This window comes from Eumetopias jubatus, unplaced genomic scaffold, assembly GCF_037043125.1.
Source record: "Eumetopias jubatus isolate StellerSeaLion01/CBP00866 unplaced genomic scaffold, mEumJub1_p1.0 scaffold_12, whole genome shotgun sequence".
Lineage (NCBI taxonomy): Eukaryota > Metazoa > Chordata > Mammalia > Carnivora > Otariidae > Eumetopias > Eumetopias jubatus.
In genome coordinates, this window is record NW_028274818.1 from 110,721,622 (window position 1) to 110,742,041 (window position 20,420).

Consider the following 20,420-nt stretch of genomic DNA (forward strand, 5'->3'; position numbering starts at 1 on the left):
TTCTGCCTGTTCCTTGGCCTCCATAACTTCCATTGTCCTGTCTTCAAGGTCACTGCTTCTCTCTCCTGGCTGCTCAGATCTGCCTTTGAATCCCTCTGGTGAATTTTCTATTTCAGTTACTGTGCTTTTACATCCAGAAGTTTCTTTCTGGTTTCTTTGTAGGTTTTTTTGTCTTTATTCCTGTTTCCCTTTTGTCTGTCCGTTGTTTTCTTGACTTTCTTCACATATGGCATTTTTCTTCAAGCACATTAAAAATTTTTTAACATCTGTGTAATACGTCTGCCACTAAATCCTTGTCGGGACAGATTCTGTTCATCTGTTCCTTTGAATGGGCCATGCTTTTCTGTTTCTCTCTATGCCTCGTGACTGTTTTTGTTGGACATTTGAAACTAATAATGTGGGCACTAGGAAATCAGATTCTCCCCTCTTCCCAGGGCTTGCTCGCCTAGTCATTGTTTTTGTTTTGTTTTGATTGTTGTAGACTGTCTGCCAAGGATCAGCCTGAGGTGTAAACTTAATGTCTTCTTGGGTCTTTTTTTTTTTTTTCTTTTTAGATTTTATTCATTTATTTTAGAGGGAGAGCACGTGAGTGGGAGGGGCAGAGGGAGAGAGAGAATCTCAAGCGGAGTCTTTGCTGAGCTTGGAGCCCAACCCGGGGTTTGATCCCACGACCTTGAGATCATGAACTGAACCGAAATCAAGAAATGGGCGCTCAGTTGGCTGAGCACCCAGATGCCCCTTCTCGGGTCTTTTCTAAGCTTTGCTGTGTTCATTTGTAAACTTTTCCTGTTATATGCAGCTGTTTTGCCCACTCTTTAATGTCTGTCTTCCAAGGGTGGGGACCCAGGCCTTTAAATCCTTAGAAGTCACGTGAGCTGGAGGGGAGTGGCTGCCCCCCTCCTGGCCAGGGGCATCGGTCAGTGAACAGAGCACTGGCCCAATACCTGGAGGACGGGGTCCTTGCTGCCCATCCTGGTTCTTGCCCGTCCAGGGGTCCAGAGGGGTAGCTGGGCCTGTGCTAAGAGCTGACATTGACCACAAGTAACTGCAGCTTACCATCCAGACCTTCCCCTGGTCCCAAATTAACCCAAGCACCTTCTACACGGTCCTGTGTCTTTCTCTAAAACATTCAGCTGCTCGGGCACAGGCTTCAGTGGAGGGATGGGCTGTACACGGTGTGATGGGGGAGTGCAGCGAAGACACAGGGCGACGTGGAAAGGGGCAGGGGGTAGACTAGGGCCCCCCACATCAGGGCAGGCCTTGGGTGAGCGCAGGTACTGAGGTGGCAGTGGCCAAGGTTAGGGTGTGGTCCTGGGGAGTGGTGAGGTCTGGGGCTCCCTGAGCAGGAGGATGTCACTGGAAGGGGATGTGGGGAGAGGTGGATAAGAAGACCCTGGGGTTTCTGGTGCTGGGGTTATCCAGAATTCTCCATGGAGGAGGGGGGACAGCTCCCCCAGAGGAGGGGTGGGCGTAGCCCCCGCCACTGTGAGCCCTGAGCTTCGTGTGTTCAAAGGAGAGGCAAGGAGCGAGCGTGTCCGGAGAGGAGAGTGGGGGACAGGCTGGCCGGGGGGCATGGTGCACGCAGGGCCTTGTGCCCGCTGTAGGGGAGGGTCCTGGGCCGACAGGGGTGAGGGTGTGCCGGGAGGCCGTTAGAGGGCTCTGAGTCGTCCAGATGGGAGGGGACAGTGGCTCAGTCTAGCGCGATGGCAGTGGTGCGGTACGAAGTCGGATCTTGGATATATTTTGCAGTTTGGGGAATAAGATGTGCTGGGACGTGGGGTGTGGGGCGCGGGTCGGGGGAGAGGAGGGCATCCGGCTTAGAGCCAAGGACGAAGGAAGAAGGGTGGAGACCAGTTGCTGGCGTGAGGGCTCACGATCGGCAAATTGCCACAGACCGCAAGCGGAGACTCGAGCTTGAGGAACGTTCTGGAGAAAGAGGCTGGAGGTAGACACCAAGTAGCCGATAGCCGAAGATGTACATAGTTTTCTGTTTCTGTTTTATTCTTCCCCAAGGTGAAATTCACATAACATAACATTGACCATCAAAACCCAACAGCCCAGGGGCGTTTAGAACATTCCCAGTGCTGTGTGACCAGCACAGGCACTCAGTTCCCAAATACGGTTTTTACAACCAGAAGAGGAGATGAGAGGGGTCTCCCCGGAGCCTGGAGGTGGGCGGGGGGGGGGGGACTTTCAGGGGGAAGGACCCAGTGCAGCACCTGCAGGCCAGTGGAGTCTGTGACAGGGGTTGGGGGATGGAGGGGCGTACACGGGCAGGGGCTGGAAGGTACTGGGGGTCAGGAGAGGGACGCTGAAATCTGGCAACAGGTGCGCTGAATGGGCTGGTCCAGGGGAGGGAAGGGATTGTGGGCCAGGCGGGAGGGGAGGGTCCTGGGGGAAGGCTGAGTTCCCCACTGGGTGGGGAGAAAGGGGAAGGTGCGAGCCTCCCTCCTCCGGGGGCTCACTGAGCGCCTGCTCCCTAGATCCATAGATGGTCCCCTCTTCGGTGCGTCCACAGGGTGTGTGAAAGCAAACATGCCCGCCCCCTGCAGCTTAGGTTCCGGCAGGGAGAAGGAGGGTCGAGCAAACAGCACAGCGCTTAGTGTGTTGGAGGTTTTGAGAACACAAACCAGAAAGGGCAGCCGGGAGGCCCCAAACCACCCCTCACCCCCCACCTGTGCCCTCCTCACTCCTGGGCCTCAGTGTGGGACGGGCAGACGTCTCGGGAGCCGGCCACAGGGCCCTGCCAGACCCACACCTCCATGCCTGCGCTCTCCTCCCCAGCTGGGCTCTGGTGGGGGGGGGGGGTGACGCTACCTGCTCAGCCCAGCCCAGCCCCAGGATGTGTCTCACCTGCCGAGATGCCTCGCCTCTGCTCATGGTGCGGGGTTGACTCACCTCCAGGCCCCTGGGGAGAAGGCAGAGCAGGGGGGAGGGAGAAGTGGGGAGGAGCAGAGCAGTGCGGGGGAGGGGGGGGCTGGGGAGAAGGGAAGGCAGTGACAGCCCTGGGAGGCAGGGGAGGGGGTAGGAAGAGGAAGGGGTGTCTGGGAGGAGCTGGGAGAAGGCTGGTGGCCTGGGGCATAGTTTGTCCGGGTCGGCAGGTGATGTCACCCCACCGCACGGAGGGCGAGGCTGTGGCCTGGAGGTGTGCTGGGCAGCCTGGTGTGGTCGTGGGGCTGGGGCAGGAGTAGAGATGCAGACTCAGGCCCAGCACCTCTCTGCCGCCCTCGCCTCTGTCTGCAGCACGTCCATGCAGACCAGCACATGCCCTGGGGTGTGGTCTGTGCTGGGGGGACACAGGCCCTGGAGGCCCACTCCAGGCTACTGGGCGAGGAATCCCCGAGTCCCTGGTGCCCAGAGAGAGGATGGGCAGGCTCCGGATGGCTCCCTGCGTGGTGGGGAAGGGGTGTGGCCGGAGCAGAGCCTGGAGTGGGGTGTGGGGCCCTCCTGCCTGGGCTAAAGGGGTCCTGGTGCTGGGGTACCCCAGCCCGCGGCCCTCCTGCCCTGGAGGGGCTCTAAGCTTCAGAGTGTGAGGCTTATGTAGACATGCAGACACCTCATACCTGGAGCCTCTTTCTGGGCTCCGATGTGGGGCTGTGGGCGTTTGTGCAGGTGGGCAGACCCGGCTGAGCCTCCAGGTCCAGCCTGGCCACCTGGTCCAGCCTGGCCACCTGGACTGTGAAAGCATCAGCTCTGTCCCTCCTCTCTTGGGGACCTCCTGCCTGCCTCTGTCCAGCCGTCTGTGTCCTCCCACCGCCTGAGTGTGCACACAGACCCACTCCGGAGGTCCTTGCCTATAGGGTCAGGGTGGCCCTCCTGAGATTCTGCCCGGAGGCTTTCTTAGGGAGGAGGGTGGGGTTTGGAATCCAGGGAGTCGGGGAGTCACATGCTCCTGATTCCTACAGGGGTGCTGGGGCTGCCCTGGGGCGCCAGGTGGGCGCCAGTGTGGGACCAGCTTGCTGGCACTCCGCCCTCGGGGGCTTGCCGGGGGCAGGGGCTCCCTCTCCGGGAGCCCGGGAGTCTTAAACTGCTGCTCAGTCTCTTCAAGAACTGTTCTGTCGGAGTCAGCATCCTTCTTTAAAATCAGGGCTCTCGATTGAAAAGCCACCCCAGGCCCCAGGGCACTTTTTCGGGTGTGGGGTGCTCGGACAGGGCCCTCTAGGGTGGCTGAGTCTGAGGGCAGCAGGACTGTGTTCCTGGCTGGCTGGCCCCCGGGGGAGGCTGCTACCCCACGCCTCCATCTTGTAGGATCTCCCTCCGTGGGCCGCGCACTCGGTGTGCAGGTGCGTCACGCAGGCCGGCCGAGTTGCTCAGCGGCATCCTGTGCGATCCCAGAGAGGTGACGTTTGCGGCAGATCTTTGCTGGGCAGATGGCACCCAGACCAAATGCTGCGGAACCATTAGCCTGAGCTTTGGGGGAGGCACGCTGGGCGCGTGAGGTCAAAGCGTCCCGCTTGCTTGATCCAGCCCTGCTGCAGACACTGCCGGAGCGCACAGCTGCCTGAGCTTCTACTCTTTCCTTCCTGGTGGTCCAGCCCAGGCCCCCTCCTGCCGGCGCTTCCCCGGCACCTCGCCTCTCCTGGTGGCCTTCGCCTCGCTGCAATGCAGCTTTTCTGTGGGACAGGGCGAGGGATCCCCCTCCTCTTCCGCTGGAAGGCTCAGAGCCTAAGTGTGAGTCAGCTGACTCTTGGGTGTCAGGAGGTGCTGGGGAGCCCTGCCGGCAGCTGGGGATCACAGTGACCACCCGTGAGCAGTGGTCTTGCCTGTGGGCCTGGCCAGATGCCCAGCTGGGAGACCGCCTCCACCCCCAGGACCCCCTTCTCCCTCCCCTGTCTGGCGCCTGCCTGTGTCAAACCTGTGAAGGAAAGTAGCTCAGGGCGGGGAGCGCGGGCTCCGGGAGCCCAGGGCTGGTCCGCTCCAGTCTGCCACTGGGTGACCTCGGGCAAGTGTCTGACCCACCTTGGGCCTTATTTGCCTCATCGTGTGGAAGGGCAGTAACGAACAGCAGGATCTGCCTCGGATGGAGCTGTGGGACCAGGCTCGATACAGTGCTCAGTCATTAGCCCCCAGGGGGTGTGGGGAGGTCGACGGGACGGCCAGGGAGGCTCTGGAGGATGCCCGGAACATTCCTGCTTCCTTCTCCAAGGCCAGGCCCCTGGATTGGCTGACATGGCTCCCGGGTGCCTGCCGGATGTAGCCTTTGGGAGAGCGTGGCTGCCGGGTCTGGGAGAGGGAGGGAGGGAGGGCGTATCTCATAGAGAAAGCGGGTTCCTGCTGACCCCGCAGAGCAGGCTGCACCAGGGTGAGAGGCCCTGATTTTCTGCTTCTCCAGTCTCTGGGGGTTGGCTGGGGCCCTAGAAACACCCACTGCATTCTTAGATTCACCTTTATGGAGGTGTGATTCACACACAATAAAATGCACCCCTTCTAAGCCTGCCAGGGGGTGGGGAGGAGAGTGCGGACTCGTGGGGCCTTGGCCGCCCTGCGCCCCCATCCCTTCTGCGGAGACACATTTCCCTCCGCCTCTTCTCGTCACCGAGATGTTTGTACTCTTATTACTTGGTTTGAACAGTCCTTTGTGCACTTTGGATTCATGTCCTTTATCAGATACACGATTTGCCTTTGCAAATTCTCCCAGTGTTAATTTGTCTCAACCAGCATCCTTCAAAGAGCAGATCTTTTCTTAAAATTCCGATGAAGCTATCTTATTTATTTAATTTTTTCAATTTTCTGTGGCCAAAAGGCTTTGCCTAACCCACAGTCACAAAGATTTCTTTTGGAAGGTTTATAGCTCTAGGTTTTACATTTGGCGCGATGATGCATTTTGAATGACTTTTTGTACATGGCACGAGACACGGATTGAACTTTAATGTGTTTGCAGATGGTATCCAACTGTTCCGGCACCATGTGCTGAAAGATGATTCTTTCTCCACTAAATTGCCTTTACACCTTCGTCAGTAACACGTGTGGGTCTGTTCTGGGCCATTGATCTCCTTGTTTCTATGCCAATACCACGCAGTCTTGAGAACTATAACTTTACGATAAATTCTAAAACCAAGTAGTGGTTAGTCCTCTGTTTTTATCCTTTTTCAGGGTTGTTTTAGTTACTCTAGGTCCCCTGCATTTGCATATGAATTTTAGAATCAGTTTGTTAATTTATATTTTAAAAATCCTGCTGGAGGGGCACCTGGGCGGCTCAGCTGTTGGGCGTCTGCCTTCGGCTCAGGTCGTGGTCCCAGGGTCCTGGGATCGAGCCCCGCATCGGGCTCCCCGCTCGGCGGGAAGCCTGCTTCTCCCTCTGCCTCTGCCCCTGCTTGTGTTCCCGCTCTCGCTGTGTCTCTCGCTGTCAAATAAATAAATAAAATCTTTAAAAAACTTTCTAAAAATCCTGCTGGAATTCTGATTGGGATTACGTTGAATCTCTAGATTAATTTAGAGAGAATTTACATCTTCATGATACCGAGTCTTCCAACCCATGAAAATCATACCTTTCACTACATATTTGGGGGGTCTGTGATGTATCTCAGCACGATTTTGTAGTGTTCAGTGTACTGTTTGTCATATTTACCCCTAGGTATTTCATTTTTTTCTGCAATTGTAAATGGTGTCTTTAACTTTTCAAATATATATATATATATTTGAAAATATATATAACGTAAAATTTACTATTTTACCCTCTTTTAAGTATAGTTGAGTAGCATTTAAAACATTCACATTGTTGTGCAACAATCTCCAGGATGTGAACGGTATTTTTAAACGTTCAGTCTCCAGCTGCTTATTGCTGATATATATGTGAGTGTAACTGACTTTTGTATATTTGTCTTATGTCCTGCAGCCTTATTGTTTATGGTAGTGCTTTTGTAGAATCCACCAGATTTTCTACGTTGATAATCATGTTGTATATGAATAAAAGAGGTTTTATTTCTTCCTTTCCAATCTAGAAGCTTCTTACTTCTTTTTTTCTTTTAAGATTTTATTTATTTGACAGAGAGAGACACAGCGAGAGAGGGAACACAGGCAGGGGCAGAGGGAGAGGGAGAAGCAGGCTTCCCGCCGAGCAGGGAGCCCGATGCGGGGCTCGATCCCAGGACCCCGGGACCATGACCTGAGCCGAAGGCAGCCGCCCAACGACTGCGCCACCCAGGTGCCCCACCTTTTTATTTCTGTTATTGCCTTATTGCACTGACTAGAATCGCCACTTCAGTTTTTGAATAGAAGTCATCACAACAGACATTCCTGTCTTGGTCCTGATTTTCGGGGAAAGCATTCAGTCTTTCTCCATTAGGTATGAGGTCAGTGATTTCACAGATGCTGTATATCAAGTTGGGAAAGTCCCCCGCTATTCCTAGTTTTCTGAGAATTTTTACCAAGATGGTACATTTTATCATGTGCTTCTTCAGAATGTATTGACACAGTCATACGGTTTTTCTTTTTTAATCTGTAAATATGGCAAATTACGTGGATTTTCAAACATGAAGCCAGCTTTGCATTCCGGTATAAATCGCTGTTGGTCATGTTTTTATCTTCTTTGTATATTATTGGGTATGCAAATCTTTTTGTGGACATGTTTTCATTTCACTTTGGTAAATACCGAGGAGTAGAATTGCTGGTTTACGGGACAGAGATGTTTAGTTATGTGAGCAGCTGCCACGCGGTTTCCCAAAGGGAGTCGAACCAACTTGTACTCTTGCTGGTGCCATTTGCGAGCCCCTCTCATCCTCATCACTTGGTCATGTCGGCCTTTCACATTCTCGCAATGTGTAACGGGGTTCCACCACCAAAGCTTCTTTAATAAGGCACAAGCGATAACTTTGTGTTGCCTAGTGTCTCCATTTCTTAATTTCAGGCTCCCTTGAGCCCTCCTTGGAAGCAGCTGCTTGAGTTATGATTGAGGGCGTGCATGCATATCGCCCCACACCCCCACTGGATGGGCAGGCTGGGGTCAAACAGCCTTCAAGTGTGGGTCCCAGTGGGTCCTGGGGCCCACTGCAGGATGTCAGGCAGGTTTATAACCTCTCCTTATGCCTAGGAGCCTTGTTGTCAGAGAGATGATTATCAGTGGTGGCCGTACGCTCCCCCTTCCGATCACATGCCCTCCTTGGGCTCACGTCTGTCTCACCCTTTTTCCCCCTGACACAGGGCTTGGAGCAGATAGTAAATATTTCAGGCTCTGCTGGCTACACCTTCTCCGTCACAACCACTCAAACCCTGCCCTTGTAGTGCAGAAGCTGCCAGGGCCAAAAATGTAAATGATGGGCGTGGCTGTGTGCCAATAAAACTTTATTTACAGAAACAGGCCTGAGGGCCACGGTTTGCCAATCCCTGCTTAATCCCTGTTCTGTAAACAGGTGTTCCAGGCCAGGACAGAGACAGCCTTGTCCCAGAGCCTGTGTCTAAGGATGGAGGATGGCTGAGCAGGGGTGTTTGGTGGTCTTTGCTCAGCCGATCTCAGGATTTCCACACGAGTCAATGAAGGCTGTGCGGAGAGAGGCCTGGGCCAGAGGTCCAGAGCAGACGTCAGCGAGTGGTGAGAAGTGGGGTCTCTCCTGCACCCCAGTGACTTTCCCAGTTGGGCTTATTTTGCACGTCGCCATTATTGTCCCATTTCACAGAGGAGGAGGGTGAGGTCTAGAAGGGCTGCTCCTTGCCCAAGACTGGGCACTCTGTGCACAACTGTTGACTGAGCAGCTTTGGTGGACGTTTCTGGGGAAGACAGAGCCCACTGGGGGAACTGGGACTCTCCCCTTTCTGGGCCGTGGTTTGGTCCACCGCGACAGCTCTTAACTATAAACCGCGTGCCACCCTTGCCACGCGGTTCTGCCCCACAAAGCCGCTGTGCTCCGCACGACACCGCTCCCGTGCCGCACATCCCTCGGCGAATGTGTGTCGGTGCAGGGGGAGAAGGCCTTGGCTCTCTCTTGGGAAGTGGGGACTCTGCAGACGTAGGGCTATTTGGTCGTTCATTCATCACAAGCCCTTGAGCCCCTTGTTTTGGCTAGGTTCTGTGCTGGGTCCTGGGGGACTGATGTCCTCGAGAAGCCCACAGTGAGTGGGGAGACAGACTGTTAGGAAGCCCAGCGGCTGTAACAAATAGCCCCACATCTCAGAGACAGGACTTGTTACTTGTTCAAACAGTGTTTTGCAGAGGTGCCTGGTCCCAGCTCTCTGGGGCCTCTCTGCTCCAGACAATGACTCAGGGGCCTCCTCCCCTCCCCCCCTTTTCAGTCTCCCCCCCGCCCCCCGTCAGCTGAGGATGGGGACACTACAGACCACCATGGGCGGGTGGTGGCCGTCAGCCAGGCCTGGAGGGACATGGGTCCCTCTGATCACATTCCAGGAGGCTGGGAAGTGTCGTGCCCTGTGACCCCAGGGAGGAAGAGAGAGACGGTTGCTCGAGAGCCCCAGTGGTCTCTGCCACAGACCCGTGTTCAGGGGGGCTGAGGAGATGAGTGTCTGAACCGGGACATGGCTGAGGGTGGCCGGGGAAGCTGTTAGTGATCCCCCAGGACAGGCTGTGCATGCTGCTCTGTAACGACCTGCGTAATCTGGGCACTCTGCGTACCAGGCCGGCCCCCTGCTGTCTGTGTATGAATGGTCTCGCAGTCCTTGATGGAATGCTGTCCGTTTTGCAGAGGAGAAACTGAGACACAGAGCAGTTAAGTAATTCGCCTTGGGACACACAGCTAGGAAGGGTGGGGAGGGGGTGGGACCCGGTGCGGCTGGCCCACGTGGGTCCTCCCTGCTCGTGTTCTCTCAGACCAGAGGAGTGGCTCACTTCCTGGTGGGGCAGCATTTTCAGGAAGAGGGAGCGGCTCCTGGGGCCCAAGGAGGGTGGGTGCGCCCAGGCATTCAGGCAGGCTGCCGAGGGTGGGCTGTGGCCACAGGACAGGGGCGCGTGGGGCAGGGGCCTGGCAGGGGGGAGTACCAGGGGCTTCGGTGTGCCCCCTTGGCAGTTTCTGGAGAATGCTACCAAAATGCAGGGAGTGTCTTCTGAGAGTAGGGGACAGAGGTGGAAGGTTGGTTCATGCAGAGCCGCGGACCCTTGTCCTGTTCTCTGCATGTTCTCTGCATCCCCAGGTTCCTGTGGAAACTTGGGTCACGTGTGGGGGTCTTCTGTCTGCTGCTGAGCACGCGTGGGCTAGAGGGGGGGGTCTTTGGCCCTCTGACCCCCACCCAGCCCTCAGGGAGGCACAGAGCTGGGGCATGTGGCCTTCTCCCCACCCGATCTCCCCTGCTGCCCACTCTCTGGGTCCCCTGCATGCCTGGCCTGCCTGCTGTGCGGACCCCAGTACGTTGGAGGCCTGGCTTCTGGCTGCGGTCAAGCCCTGTGGCCAAGACACCTCCCCGGGTCAGTGCTCAGGGCAGCAGGGTGGTGGCCTGTCCCTCAGTGTCCCCCAAGCCATGGGCGGGGTGGGGGAGCTCAGGGACGTGGCTGTGTGGACATCTGGGGACCGGGCTGCTGGGAGAGGGCCCAAAGCACGTCAGGCGCCTGACCCATTTACATTCTAGGGGTCGAGACAGGCGGTGCTGGGTAAACAGGCAAAGAAAGTCAGCGCCGGCCCGGCAGATGGTGTGAAGACCCGAGAAGGGCATTATGATGCAGGACCCATGAGAGTGCCCCCTGCTGGTGGCCAGGGGCCCCGTGAGGGTGACATTTGCACTGAGATGTGGGAGGGAGGGGCTGCCCAGGCATTCGGGGGCTGGAGCAGTGCCCGGGGAGGAGCCAGGAGAGGTGGTGAAAAGTCCCCGGAAGGTTCCAAACAGAAAGCTGATGTGATGCTCTTGGCTTCCGGGGCCAGTGGCTGTGGGCGGAGCAGGCAAAGGGGCCGTGGGGGGCCGTGGGGGGAATGGCAGGGGGCCAGGGGTGGACAGAGGGGATGTCTGGGAGGATGGGTGGGTGGGCTGGTGGCCTGCCTTGCCCCTCTGCTCACAGCTCTTCTGAGTGGGGTAAGGCCCCCAGAACCGAGGCTCTGAGGCCTCAGGCTCTCTGGGCTGCACCCCTCACTGGCCCCAGTGGGGAAGGCTGATGTCAGCCAAGCCCCGGACAGGGAGGAGGTGGGGGCCTGGGGCCCCCGTTGGTATCAGAGTGCCAGCCTCCAGCTTCCCGGCCAGGAGCCCATGTCTGCGCGTGGGCTCACTTCCCCATTCCCCAGCCCCCCAGACTCACCAGGAGTCCCCTCCTGCACCAGCCACCCCCACCCCATAAATAAGCATCGAGGCAAAGTTGGAGGTGATGGCTGGGAGGATTGCCAGCCCCCACGGACAGTCATCTGTGTGGCTCTGCGGGGCCCTAGCGATGACATGGCTGTTTTTCTCCCGAAACTTCTCTATTCTGGGGGCCATTGGAAGCGATCTGCCTCCCTGGCCTCCACTTCCTCTGCTAGACCCTAGAGCAGGTCGCACGCCTCAGAGGCACCTTGGGGACGGGGATGCTGTGAGCTTGGTTGTCAGGTTTGGAAAGTGAGCAAGGCCTGTAACCACCAGAACCCTGTGCTCAACTGCTCAGCCCGCCGGCCCCCCATGTCCCTCTCGGATCTCACAGTAAGCCAGAGCTTGTCTCCCCAAACAGGCAGGGAGGGAGGCTTGGGCCCAAGGCATGGCCAGTGCCCTCGGGCAGCTGTGAGTCTGGGGCCAGGGCCAGACATCCCAGGGCCAGGGCTGCTGGGTCCTTGGTCCAGGAACCAGAGGTGCCTGCTGCACCAGCCCCCCACAGCCGCACCTGCCCACTCACACGTGCACACCCGCACCTGCCCCCTCACACATGCACACCCGCACCTGCCCACTCACACACGTGCACACCCGCACCTGCCCACTCACACACTCACACGTGCACACGCGCAGCTGCCCACTCACACGTGCACACCCGCACCTGCCCACTCACACACGTGCACACCCGCACCTGCCCACTCACACACGTGCACACCCGCACCTGCCCACTCACACACGTGCACACCCACACCTGCCCACTCACACTAACGTGCACACCCGCACCTGCCCACTCACACACTCACACGTGCACACCCGCACCTGCCCACTCACACTCACACATGCACACCCGCACCTGCCCACTCACACGTGCACACCCGCACCTGCCCACTCACACACTCACACGTGCACACCCGCACCTGCCCACTCACACACGTGCACACCCGCACTTGCCCACTCACACTCACACATGCACACCCGCAGCTGCCCACTCACACACTCACACATGCACACACCCTGCAAACACTTCTAGCACAGTGCTGTGGGTCTGTGGTCCAGCCTTCGGTGTCTGAGGAGGGGCTCTGGGCCTCTGGTGTCTGGATTTAAACCAGATTTAAACCACACTGATGTAGGAGAAGCTTTCCTTGCAAGTGGAAGGTGCTTGCCTCCTTTGGCCCCCAGCCCCCACACTCGGTTACTAGCACGGGGTGCACAGAACACAAGGAACAACACTGGAGCTGCCACCAGTCCCCAGTTTGTTAAGTGCCACATTCCACCGCTTGCCCGGTTCAATATGAGAAGTTGCGAATGCGCTTCCACCTGGACCTGCACCCCCAGTGGGGTCACGTGGCCGTCAGCACTCTGCACATTGCTGCACACACACGTGCACACACGTGTTCCTATTGCACTTGGCGGGTGAGCGAGACATCAAGGCGTGTCTGAGCGCGTGGCCAAGCCAGCATCCCTGTCACGCCTGACACACGTGGCGCTGATCGCATATCATCGTCTAGCACGTCTCCCGTGGCCACGGGTTGTCTACTTGGGTGTCCGCCGAGCAGCTGGGACGTCAGGGGTGGGGCTGCTTACCTGTGGCAGGCAGGAGAGACCTCGCGTGGGACACGAGCCCATGAGACATGAGCCTGTGAGTTTCAGGGGTCTCCTTGCCAGCCTCCTTTTGCACAGATGGGGAGACTGAGGCCAGAGAGAGTCCCAGCCGCGCTCATTCCCTGGGGCGGAGCCTCCCTGAGCGTCTGGCCTTTGCTTTCCAGATCCCGACTGGGCTTCCTACACCCTGGGGGTGTTCATCTGTCTGAGCTGCTCCGGAATCCACCGGAATATCCCCCAGGTCAGCAAGGTGAAGTCCGTCCGGCTGGATGCCTGGGAGGAGGCCCAAGTGGAGGTATGGGCCTGCGAGCGGATGGGGGTGGCGGTGGGCAGGGAGGAGACCCTGCAGTCCTGCTGCTCACTGGGTGCCCTCGGCCTGGCCCCCCAGGTCAGACACCCCGGGGGTCCCTTTACCCCTGGTGCTCCAGGCTCTTGACTGGGGCCAATGCTGACCTGGGGTGGGGGTGAGGGGTAGAGGGGTGAGGGGAGGGGTGGGGGAGGGGGCCAGGAGGGGTGAGACGTGCCCCTGTGCCCTTGGCCCCCAGGTCACCAGTCTGCACACACCACTCAGCAGCCCTCGGTGCGTTCACGGGCCACCGTCACCAAGGTCCCTTGTAGGACATTTCACCCCTGAGAAAGCCATGCCCTAGCTGTCCCGAATGTGGCCGGAGGGACGCTCATCTGCTCTGCGTCCCCACAGATGTGCCCACTGTGGGCATGTCCATGGAAGGGATTGGGCACTGGGGGGCCTTGGTGTCTGGCTTCTTTCACCAAGCACCACGAGTCCAAGGTCGCCTGCGTTCTAGTGCGTGTCTGGGCTTTTCTCCTTTTTATGAGAGGATGACGTCCAGTGAGCGGAGGGACCTTGTTCTACATCTGCCAACGAGCACCGGGACGCTCCCTGAGGCTGTGTGCATGCAGGGAGCGCGTGACTGGGGGGGGCCCAGGCCCCCGGCCGGCCGTTCTGTCTCCTCGGAGGTGCCCTGAGCGTGGGGCCCTCCGTCCTCCCGGTGAACACGGAGTAAGCCCTCCTGCGGAGAATCGTGATCTATGGGACCAGGCGCCTGGAGGTTCAGTGACCGCCAGGCAGGCGCACCTGTGCCCCTCAGGACCGCAGCAGCTCCAGGAAGCCTGTCCCCGCACGTGGGAGTGTGGGGTCCAAGGCCAGAGTCCAAGACCACGTGACTGCAATCTCCCACCCCAGCGGCTTCTGTGCCTCCCCCCCAGACCCCCCCGCCCTGTGTGAGAGCCTTTGCCGCATCCCTGCACACCGGTCCCCGTGTTTCTCCTCTGCCATGTCCCTGTGGGGCCGTCATGGGGCATTTCTGTGTCTTGATGACACTGAGCATCTTGTGCCACGGTTTAGGGTCTGTGGCTTTCCCTGAGCGCCCTTGGCCCCTCGCTGGGGTGGAGTTGGCTGTTTCGCTTTCTCGTTTTCGGCTCTATTTGGGGATTTAACCCTTCGAGGTGGTAGTAGGAGACGGTTTTTCTGGGTTGTCTTTTGACTTTGCTCGTGGTGGATTTTGCAGTGGAAACTTGTTTACTTTGATGTAGTCAAACGTATCAGTCTTCTGTGGTTTTCGGGGTTCTAGGGTATTTCGATGGGCCTGCGCTGCCCCAGGCTGGTTTGACTCATCAGGGCGTCACGGAGGTAGAATTCGCAAACCATGTAGCCCGCCCGCGGGAGGCTTCACTCCACCGCGCGGCTGTACAGCCATGCCCGCTGTCTGATCTTGGAGTGTTTTCCCCAAATGAGCCCCTCACAGACCCCCCACCCAACAACCGCCGCCCAGCCCCCGCTGGAAGCCGGAAGGTGTGCTTTCCGTCCCGATGGATGCGAGTCTTCTGGAAGGGTCTTGTCACTACCCACCGCCCCCCCACCCCCGCCCCGCGGCCTCTGTGGCCCCTGCCCCCTGCGGAGCACCACGTGTCCCGGCTTTACCCATGTGGTGGCAGGTGTCTCGGCCACACGCCCCTCTGCTGCGGAGTAATTCCTGCTGTGTGGACAGACCACATTCAGCTGACACACCCGCCCATCCGTCGGTGGACGCTTGGGTCATCTCATTTTCCCGCTCTTATGAATAATGCTGCTGGGAACAGTCCTGGGCAAGCTCGTGTGTGGACAGAAGCGGCCTTTCTCTTAGACGGAGTGGCGTGGCTCTGTCCGGACTGCCTGGAACAGGGCCACGTGCCTGCTGGCCATGCAGGGCGGTCCCGGCCCCCGCAGCACTTCCCATGGCCAGTGTCTGAGCCCAGCCTCCCTCACAGGTGCAAGCTGGGCGCCTGCTGTGGGCCTGACTCGTGTTTCCCCAGTGATTAGCGGCGGGGAGCATCTTTTCATTGTTGGCCGTTCGTGTGTGTTCTTCGGAAACCTGTCCATTCAGATCCCTTACCGATTTTCAAAACGGGTTGTCTTTTTATTCCTGAGCTAGGAGCACATATTCAGAGTCCTTTATATATTCTGGACTTGAGTCCCTCATCAGATACGGTATTTGCAAATAGTTTTTCTCCTGCGGGTTATCTTTTAACCTTCCTTTTTTTTTTTTTTTTTTAAAGACTTTATTCATTTATTTGAGAGAGAGGAAGTGAGAGAGAGAGAGAACAAGAGGGGAGAGGGGCAGAGGGAGAAGCAGGCCCCCAGCTGAGCAGGGCGCCCGATGCGGGGCTCGATCCCGGGACCCTGGGACCATGACCCGAGCCGAAGGCAGCCGCTTAACTGACTGAGCCACCCAGGCGCCCCTGAACTTTCCTTTTTAAATAAAATGTTTGCAATGCTAAACGTGCAGTTTATATTCTGAAGGAGCGATATGTGTATGTTTTTTATTACTGAGGTGAAAGTCACATAAACTCACCATTTTAGTGAACAGCCCAGTGGCATTTATCACATTCACGGGGTTGGGCAGCCCCCACCTGTGTTTGGTTCCAAGTCTTCCCAGCACCTCAGAGGAGCCCCGGGGCCCATCCCCCCCGCCTCCACGGCCACCCGTCTGCGTCCTGCCTCTGGGCATCTGCCCCTTGGGGCCACCTTTTGCGAAGACAGCCACGCACTCTGGAATTACTGTCCAGCTTCTCTCATTCAGCCTAACGTTTGCACGCCCTCGACGGTGTCCTTGGAAGCACAGAAGTTTTTAACTTTGATGAAGTTCCATTTTTTTTTTCTTTTGTTGTTTGTGCTTTTGGGATCACGCCTACGAAGCCATTTCTTAATCCAAAGTCACAAAGATTTCCTCCCGTATTTTCCTAAAATCATTTTTTAAAATTATACCGTAGTTTCTAGCTACTACTTTTACTGTTTAATTTTGGAAATCACATCTTTAATTCAGTTGGAGCTTATATGGCTAAAAGGTTGAGTCCAGCTGTGCTTTTTCTATGCTGGTTTCCCCGTTTCCTGCTCCCAGTGATGGGCAGCTAACGGGCATCCCCCCGTCGATCGGAGATGTGCATTAAATCCGATATGAAGTATTAGATCTTACTGGATCTATTTCTGGACCTTTTATTGGTTGCATTGATTTGGCTCTCTGGTCAGTAACAGGTTTTAATATCTGGTAGGAAGAGTATTTGCAGAATTTTCTAGAGCATTTTTGCTTGTTAATTTTAAAATGAACTTTAGAATCATTGCTAGCTTCAAAAAATACTTTTTTGACAACTTCTAAAACAACATAGATCGACATCAGGAGGCGGCGTGTGTCTACCCTTCTGAGTGTGTGTCTCTGTGCAAGATTTCTTGAGCATCCCTCAGGGGCGTGGACGTTCTGTCTTTGTGGAGACTTTGAGCATTTCTCATGAGGCTGGCTCTTCAGTATTTTGCCAAGTTCTTGATTGAGGTTTTAGATAGAAAAGCAACTGATTTTGGAATTCTAATTTGGTACCAGCTTTTTGCTGAAGTGTCTTATTGTTGGTGATTTTTTCCAGTTGACCCACTTGGGTTGGCCATGGTCATGGCCTGATGGTCCTCAAAGTTCAGTGGGTTTGGAAGAAAGGCTTTCTCTTGGTGGGTGGCGGCGGGGGTCAGAAGGAGGCAGGATTGGTGCAGAAGGAATCCCCTCCACCCTCCTTGTCCTCGAGGCCACCGTGCGTCAGGCGCCGCTGGTCCCCTCCCTGCTCCCCTGCACAAGCCTAGCTGGAGGCATCTCTTCCAATACACCTGGCACTGACCCCAGGGCCTTTGCACCTGCTGTTCCCCCGCTGCCTGTGTAGTATCTGCTCCAGGTTCCTGACTCCCACCATCTGTCCGCCTCAAGGGGAACATAGACCTTGCTTCCCCGGGCCAGTCTCCATCTCGGGGCCCTCACTGTGCCCAGTACTCGGGGACTGCCTGCTGGGCATGGGTCAGATGAGTAGAGAGCGGGCCTTGCGTGAGGCAGGGACGGGACAGCTTGGGCGGAGGGAGCAGCTCTGCAGCCCCGGGGGATGTGAAGAGGGCCCAGCCCACCCTCTCCAGGGCCCCTGGCAGAACTGGGGGTGCGTCCCTGTGGCCATTGCAAACTGCTTTCCCTGAGACAGGAGGGGCTGGGGACGCCAGGGCTCTGGGGTCAGGCGGCCCCTGCCCTAGGCCTCGGCCTCCGGGAGCACTGACCCTGTCCTCCCTCTGCAGTTCATGGCCTCCCATGGGAACGACGCTGCGAGGGACACGTACGAGTCCAAAGTGCCTCCCTTCTACTACCGGCCCACGTTTTCTGACTGTCAGTAAGTCACAGGGGGGATCTGTCGGGGGCTGGCATCAGGAGGAGCCACCAGGCGGGGCGGTGGCTGCCACCCGGGAGCTGGGGAGGGCGGCCGGGCCCCCGGAGCCGGGCAGTGGGGGGGTGGCCGGTGGCTGGAGGGCGGGCAGTGGGGCCCTCGCTGTGGGTCCCAGCAGGGGTCTCCAGGGCCTCATGTGCCCCCCGGCGGTCGGAGGAGGGTGCTGAGCAGCTCAGGGCAGCGTCCATCCACCCCTGGCCTGGCTCCCTGTCTCCCAGCACTTCTAGACCTCCCTGAATCCCCTCCCTCCCTGGGTGTCGCCCCCCCAGGATGCCTCATCCCTCTGTGCCCCCAGCACAGGACTGGCCCCTTAGGTGTTACTCAGTTCCCCCGGCTGCCCTGCCTCTGCTGGCCAGTGTCCACGGTGGCTCCGCCACAGCTTCAGCCACGGAGATAAATGGCCCTCTTTGGACAAGGGCGCTCCTGGGGCCCAGAGGGGTTGAGTGAGAGACACAGATCCCAGCAGATGAGCTGCAACCAGAACCTGGGATATGGGCTTGATGCTGGGAATTCCCGGTCCTGGCCACCTGCCTGAGGACCTGGCCACCTGCCTCCCAGGCCGGGAGGTGCTGCTGATGGCCACAGGGTCTCCGGGGTCAGGACGCCTTGCCAGGGACCCACCCCGGTGCAGGTACCGGGTCACATCCTGAGACTCGCCCCACCACCGGCCACTTCTGGGCCCAAGGGGGAATCTGCAGCCTGAGGCCCTGCCTGGCCGTCTCGGTATGAATCAGTGAGGCCGGGCAACTGTTGCTGAGACACGATTTTATCACCTCGGCTGCAGGCTGCTCTGTGGTCTGCCTATTTGCAGGCATGCCCTGTATCTCCCTTCAGAGTGGATGACAAGGGACAGCCTGGCTCACAGGCCGTGTCCTGGCCAGGACGCCCAGCAGCTTCCTCTGCGTCCTGGTCCCTGAGACATGCTCGCAGAGACCATCCCTGTGCTGTATAGGGGCTGTGCGGTCAGGGCCTCTCCGGGTGACTGGGCAGCCCAGGAGGGAGCCCAGGAGGGAGCAAGGGGACCCTGGGCAGGCCTCGCCTTCCAGAAGCCTCTGCTAGGTGAAGGTTTGCGGGAGCTGAGCCTGCCACCGTCCCCACACTCAGTAGGCACTCAGGTCTGCCCAGGCCAAGCCCCTGAGGCCCAGGAGGGTGCGGATGCCTGCAGGGTGGGGTCCGAGCCCCGCCCAGGGAGCTGTGACTGGGCGGCTGCAAGGCCAGCGAGCTGTGGTGGCTGACATTCCGAGCTCACCGAGGAGTGCCCTGCGTGGTGGGAGGCGTGGTTTGAATCCCTTTGTAAACTGTAGGGTGCAGCCCCCCCCAAGATGGGCACTTCTAGAGCTGGGGGCTGCAGCAGCCTCCAGGGAGGACCCCCGGATGTCCTGAGGACAAAACCAGGGGGTGTGTGGCCCCTCCACGGCCTCCCGTCTGTGGGGCTCGGGGCCCACGGGCGAGCCCATGAGGAGCGGTGCTCAGAAGGCCTGGGGACAAAGGTCATGTTCGTGTCAGGTGGTGGCTCAGAGGTGGGGACCTGGGCCCCCATCCTGGTTCCGCCCCGCTGCCCTCGGGCTTGGTCCTGCCACCACGGGAAGTAAGTCAGCAGAGGTCCTCTCGGTTTTGCTTCTGCTGCAAGCCAGCCCCCCTGCTTCCTTCTCAGGGGCCCGGGCGGGGGGAGGCTGGAGCCCGAAGGCGCCCCCAAGCCCTTGGCGAGCAGGGTTCCCAGCTGGATGGGGCTCTGTGCCGGCTTGCTGGGGCGGGGGGCGGGGGGCAAAACCCCAGCTGGGTTGGCTCACACAACAGAACTTCACCGTCTCACCTCCCGGAGGCTGGCGGTCCAGGTGTGCAGGGCTCGTCTCCTGAGCCCCCTCCTGGGCTTGGACATGGCCACCCTGTGTCTGTCTGGGTCCTCTCTCTGGGGGTGCCTCCACTCCAGCCTGACGCATGGTAACTTGTTAACTCACAACCATCTTCCTTCCAGAATGGGGCTCATCTGCAAGGTGCTGGGGGTTAGGACTCCCACGTATTTTTAGGGGTGGTGGGTGTAATTCAATCCATAAGAGCCTCAGAAATCAGGCAGATAAAGCGATAGGAGGTCTTGGTTTGCTTCGGGGAGTTCAGAGGGCAAGCGGGTGTGGATGGCGGCCGTGCTGGGCCAGGGGCTCACCACCGTGAGGAGGGTGTATCCTCAGGTTCCCCATGGTACAAAGGAAGGGAAAGACAATGCCTGGGGGAGCTGCCCACCCTGTGGAAGGGGAAACTGAGGCACCAAGGGCAGTCACCTCCCCAGGAGGGAAAGCCCAGGCCTCAACCTCTCGCAGAGTGTCCTAGAGCATGGGACTCAGAGGCTGACGGAGCCGGGGGCAGGAGGGCTGTCGGGAACGGTGGTCAGACGCCAGCACCTGACATGGTAGCCAGCAAGCAGCCACACTCCCCCTGGAGGTTCTCCACCAGGCTCGGGGGGGGGGGGAGGGGTCCGCCGCCTGCCTGGCACTGGGGTGCCCCCGACGGGCTGTGGAAATGGGGGAGGCAGGCCCTGGGGGTCAAAGCAGGGCAACTCCAGGGCTGGGCAGGGTGGGGGGTCTGCTGCGCGCAGGGGGGCGGTGGTCGCCGCACTCACCTGGCCACCCCCTGCCCCCCCCAGCTCCAGGCGGCCAGTCCTGCACACGTCCCGGCTCTGCGTCTGCTCTGGGTTGAGGGGACCCAGATTGACTCCGAGGGCCCTGGCACTTGGGGGGGAGGCGGTGAAGCCTGTTTCCCCTAAGCTCTCGGGAACACGGGGCGGGTCTTAGGTTCCAAGAACAGTGTCCGCTGGGGGTTTGGGCCTCCCTCGTCATGGGGCTCGGTGGACAGTGGGACCCCCCTCTGACCCTGGT

General features: G+C 58.4%; 1 protein-coding gene across 3 annotated transcripts in view; it reads left to right on the top strand.

Moving 5' to 3' along the window:
• Positions 1 to 20,420, top strand: part of ADAP1 (ArfGAP with dual PH domains 1) — a 54,389-nt gene that overhangs the window by 13,148 nt on the left and 20,821 nt on the right. For 2 of the 3 annotated variants that reach the window (XM_028091840.2, XM_028091841.2), the window contains exons 2-3: positions 12,975 to 13,105; positions 17,405 to 17,496. In XM_028091840.2, the coding sequence (XP_027947641.1) occupies positions 12,975 to 13,105; positions 17,405 to 17,496 (223 nt within the window). The remainder of the gene's footprint in view (positions 1 to 12,974; positions 13,106 to 17,404; positions 17,497 to 20,420) is intronic. The other variant, XM_028091842.2, reaches the window with a different exon arrangement.